The sequence below is a fragment of the Mus caroli genome, chromosome 9, assembly GCF_900094665.2.
Source record: "Mus caroli chromosome 9, CAROLI_EIJ_v1.1, whole genome shotgun sequence".
Lineage (NCBI taxonomy): Eukaryota > Metazoa > Chordata > Mammalia > Rodentia > Muridae > Mus > Mus caroli.
The window spans coordinates 69,806,685-69,811,927 of NC_034578.1; the positions used below are offsets into that span (position 1 = coordinate 69,806,685).

General features: G+C 42.2%; 1 protein-coding gene across 1 annotated transcript in view; it reads left to right on the forward strand.

Annotated features, from left to right (window-relative positions):
- Nedd4 (NEDD4 E3 ubiquitin protein ligase) overlaps nt 1-5,243 on the forward strand; it is an 87,432-nt gene that overhangs the window by 12,674 nt on the left and 69,515 nt on the right. Inside the window, exons 4-5 of the mRNA XM_021171169.2 lie at nt 2,228-2,306; nt 2,405-2,443. Coding sequence (XP_021026828.1) covers nt 2,228-2,306; nt 2,405-2,443 — 118 coding nt within the window. The remainder of the gene's footprint in view (nt 1-2,227; nt 2,307-2,404; nt 2,444-5,243) is intronic.

Sequence of the window (5,243 nt, forward strand, 5' to 3'; positions counted from 1 at the left end):
AAAAAAAAAAAAAAAACTACAGATGAGATTAGAAAGGGAAATGCAGATGACCAGGAGTCCAGGTGAGAATACTTTGGGGAAATCAGCCTGAAACTTAACAACAGTAAAGGGGGCTTAAGAAAGGCTGGGGGTGGAGTGGGGTTGGGTGGGGTAGGGCAGGGCTGTAGCTCAGTTTGCCTAGGACATGCTAGGTTCAGTCTGTGAACCATGAAAACTGGTTGTGATGCAAGTCTAAGCGTGAGGGGTTGAGGCAAGAAAATCAGAATGTCAGCATCCTCAGCTACATAGAGTTTAGGGCCAGCGTGGGCTACATGATGACCTGTCAGGGAGAGAGGGAGAGGAAGAAGACAAATTGAGAATGGTGTAAGAACCCAGACATAAGTATTTCAAACCTTTTTCAGAGTAGATCTGAGAACAGATAGAAAGCAGACTGGATTTGGAGAGCTGTTGTGGGAGCAAAGTGTGGATAGGGGGTTGCTGTGTTGTGTGCTCTTTCCTGTGGAGCAGTGCTGTAGCCTCAGCCACACCCTCTCACTGCTGTGTAGTCTGTACAACTTGGAGAAAACGACAATAGCTGACCCTGATCCACAAAAACTGTTTGGAGCAGTGTTTGATGTGGAGTAATTTCTATGTAAGTTATTACCAACTGTTCTCTTGTAACTTTTAACTGAGAAGGGAAGAAAAAGACATTTTTGCTTTCCTAGAAGGAATTAACAGGAATAAGGAATAGAGGGGTTTCAAAATGTATTGCTAGATCATGAAAAGCTAGGACAAAGGAGGTGGTGAAATGGGCTGACTGGTGTCTTCCAAGGTGGATCATGCTAGACAAGAGTGCCCTCACTCTTTGTGCTTCAAAGACTTGTGTCTCCAAATTGTCCTTGTCCTTATCTCCCTGAGGCTGCAGAGATGAGATGAGATCTTGCTACTCTTGCAGAGAACCTGAGTTCTGCTCCTAGTACCTATTTATGTTAGATGGCTGTGTAACTCTAGCTCCAGGGGACCTGATACCTTCTGATTGACCTACATGGGCATCTGTACACACACATGCGCACGCGCGCGCGCGCACACACACACACACACACACACACACACAGAGTTATAAACATGAATAAAAAAAATAAACTGAGCCTTAAAAAAATGGAAGGGCTTCTACAACATGTTTTTGTTTGTTTTGAGACAGGGATTTAACCATGTAGCCCTTGCTGGCCTCAAATTTCCTCTGCCTTCTGATTGCTTGGATTAAAATGTGTGTCCCGCTGTGCTTGGCAGGATGCAATTTTTTGTTTTTTTCGAGACCGGTTTCTCTGAATAGCCCAGGTTGGCCTCGAACTCAGAAATCTGCCTGCCTCTGCCTCCCAAGTGCTGGGATTAAAGGTTTTTTTTTTTTTAATCTTTTTTATTGGTTCTTTGTGAGTTTCATATCAAGTGCCTGAGTACTGCTCATCTCCATTCCCTTATGTCCGTCTTTTCACCTTGCACAAACTCCCCCTCGTCCCCAATCAAAAAACCACGAAAACAAACGACAAAAAGCATGGAAAACATCTCATCATGAAAGCTGTGGTGTGTCACACTGTGTCCCACACATTTCCACTTGTAATGAGTCATTTGTTCAGGATCTCTAGCTTCTGTGATACCATCAATATTAAATCTTCGTCAGCTCTCTTCCCAGTTATCCCTTTGTAGCCCTGTGTCATGGAGATCCTGCAGCTGTATCTGCAGAACTAGCCTTGTCATGTCTCAGCTTGTCTCAGATGGGGTGGGCCAATTTCAGAACCTCTGGATCTGGGCCTGTGTGGTAGCAGAGCTGGCCAACCCACCAGCTTCTCTATTAACCTGGACCATCAGTATGAACTCTCCAGCCCTGTTCTGGCGTGGCCTCCCAATGCTGCCATTGGCAGGAGGCAGGGCTAGCTCTCCTGCACTCATACCTTTAGTTGGCTCACCTGTACCTAGGCCCCCAGAGCCAGTTCTGCTGTGCTGCCCAGGCAAGGCATGAGGCCCACTCTCCCAAGTGCTACACTCTAAATCTTTGGTCATTTTACAGATGTGGTAGTTAAAGTTTTTAACAAAGTACAAGTTTCTATAACTGCTTAGTCTGTATACAGATCCCTGGTTTTTAGGGTACAAAACAATAGAAATAATCGAACTGAAAATCTGATAATTTGAACAGTTGGACTAAATTACTACTAGTTACTACTAAAACTTATTTGTTTTTAACTTTTAACAGTGATCCTTACGTAAGAGTGACATTGTATGACCCAATGAGTGGAATCCTTACCAGCGTGCAGACAAAAACTATCAAAAAGGTTAGATTTAGCCAGCTTTCAAAGATTTTTAATAAACTTTGTTTTTTCTATGACAAGTCATTTTAAAAATAAATTACGCTATGTTTATTATCTTTTAGTCTTTGAATCCAAAATGGAACGAAGAAATACTGTTCAGAGTAAGTATTATTTTATTTTATTAAAAAATTTTTTCTTTTTAGGTACCGTTAAGTAGTCATTTACAGTATCCTAAAATAACACTTTGAAATGTGCCTACAGGTCTTTTGTTTTTTGTTTTTCTAGTTTTACGAGACAGGGTTTCTCTGTAGACCAGGCTGGCCGCGAACTCGGAGATCCTCCTGCCTCTGCCTCCCCAGTGCTGGGATCAAGGGTGTGTGCCACCACGCCCGGCTGTGCCTAGAGTTTTGAATTTTATTTATTTATTACTGGTGTGTGTGTGTAATGTGTCTGAGTGAGGATCTATCTGCACATGACATTGTGTGTGGTCGTGGTCAGAGGCCAGCTCTGTGGACTTGGCTCTCTCCTTCCACCTTGAGGTCCTGGGAATCAAACTCAGGCTCCAGGCTTACATGACAAACTCTTTAATCAGCTGATTTATTTATTTTTAAGATTTATTTTATTTATTTCATGTATATGAGTACACTGTTGCTCTATTTGGACACACCAGAAGGGGTCATCAGATCCCATTACAGATGGTTGTGAGCCACCATATGGTTGCTGGGATTTGAACTCAGGATCTCTGGAAGATCAGTCAGTGCTCTTAACCGCTGAGCTATCCCTCCAGCCCTTACACATCCTTCTTAACTCACCCCACCTCTCATCCAGCCCTGCTATTGAAGCTCGCAGCTGAGTGAGGGGCACACTTCTGCCCTTCATGTTCTCTGCAGGGTGGAGGAGATGCATTTCCAGTCTCTTGGCTGGATCATTTCTGCTTGTATTTTCCATTTTTTTTATTAGATAATTTCTTCATTTACATTTCAAATTCTATCCCAAAAGTCCTCTTGTATTTTCCGTAAAATGGTTTTTTTTGTGCCTTAGTTTCCCTTTTTTCTGTGGGCTTACACTAAGCCAGTGTTCTTAAAAAGATACCTTTTCATTTCATTTCTGCTTTTTCAATATACTTTCCACAGCTCTGATCTTGCTTACAACCCATCTCACCACCCAGCCGCCAGGCCTGTCTGCTCTCCTACCTTTGATGCCATGTGCTTCTGAGTCAATATTTATTTTGTTTCATTAAAAAAAAGTTCTTTACTTAAAAGAATGGGTGCTTGAGAGATGCTTCAACGGGTAAGAGTACTGGCTGTTCTTCCAAAGGACCTGGGTGGAATTCCCAGCACCCAGAAGTTAGCTCTCAGCTGTTTGTTGTGAACAAAACTGCTGGTTCCAGGGGATCTGACACCTCACACAGACATACGTGCAGACAGAACTCCGTAGTGCTTAAAATAAAAATCATTTAAAGGGGCTGGTGAGATGGCTCAGTGGGTAAGAGCACCCGACTGCTCTTCCGAAGGCCCAGAGTTCAAATCCCAGCAACCACATGGTGGCTCACAACCATCCGTAACGAGATCTGGCGCCCTCTTCTGGAGTGTCTGAAGACAGCTACAGTGTACTTACATATAATAAATAAATAAATCTTTAAAAAAAAATCATTTAAAAAGTTGTTTGTATGTGGATGCAACTGCATCTGTAGGCTTTTGTGAAATCCCTTGGTTTCACTCAGGGAAAAAATGCTACATGTCTGAGTTGTACGTTCAGTGTTGATGGTGGAGAACACAGAAGGGAAGAAGTCTCTGAGGTCCAGTGCAACACCAGCAAGGTGCTTCTGATGTTCATGTTCAGAGGAAGGTTTCTACTCAGAATGTCAGAACTAGGTTTTGAAACCAGTTTGGCCGGGCGTGGTGGCGCACGCCTTTAGTCCCAGCACTTGGGAGGCAGAGGCAAGCGAATTTCTGAGTTCGAGGCCAGCCTGGTCTACAGAGTTAGTTCTAGGACAGCCATGGCTACACAGAGAAACCCTGTCTCAAAGACAAAAAAAAAAAGGAAACCAGTCTGAGGTTTTAGAATCTAGAAGAAACAGCTCAGAGTTGGTTAGTCATTCCAAGGAAAGTGAAACTAACTTTAGGTTTGCTCTTTCAGTCCGAGGCTGCTGTGGCCGCCTTGGGCAGTTTCTTTGCATGTTGCTTAGAATTTTCCTTCCTTTTTTTTTTTTTTTTTTGCTTACAATTTTCTAAGATCTCCCAAGGTGCTCAGTAGCTTATTTAAAATATATTATTACTTAACTCACTGTGTTCTGCTCAGAAATATGTGCATTTTTCAGCAAACCAACATTTTTTTTGCACATCTGCTCTTGTTTTATTTTGATTCAGGACAGGGTTTGTCTTTGTAGCCCTTGGAACTTGCTCTGTAGACCAGGCTGGCCTGAAACTCAGAGACCTGCCAGTCTCTACCCCCAACGTGCTGGGATATAAGGTGTGCAGCATCACCACCTGGCTATTTATTTGTTTTTGATTTATTTACTTATTTTTAAATTTATATTATTAACTATTACATGTTATATTCATTATACTTTATTTACTTTTGATAACATTTACTTGTTAATAAAAATACTAACAAAGATGCTATAGAGAGGAATGAACTAAAAACTAAAAATTACCATCTCTACTTCTTTTTAGATTATTTCTTTGTTCTTGCTTTTTAACTGTAAGAAAATGTGAGCATTGACCATAAAAATATCCTCGATGACTTCAGAGTATAAGACAATCTGTTCTTTCAATTGATTTTTTAGGTTGGCATATAGGATACATTGTTCCATAGTAGGCTACTCAAACATTTGTCATCATTCTTTGTTCTCTGTTATCCCTTCCACAGCCCTCTGCAGTACTCACTGCCCCTCCCAGGCTGGCTCCCTTCCTCCCCCATTTACTTCCCCACTTCCTGTTATACTTTCTCCCCCCCCCC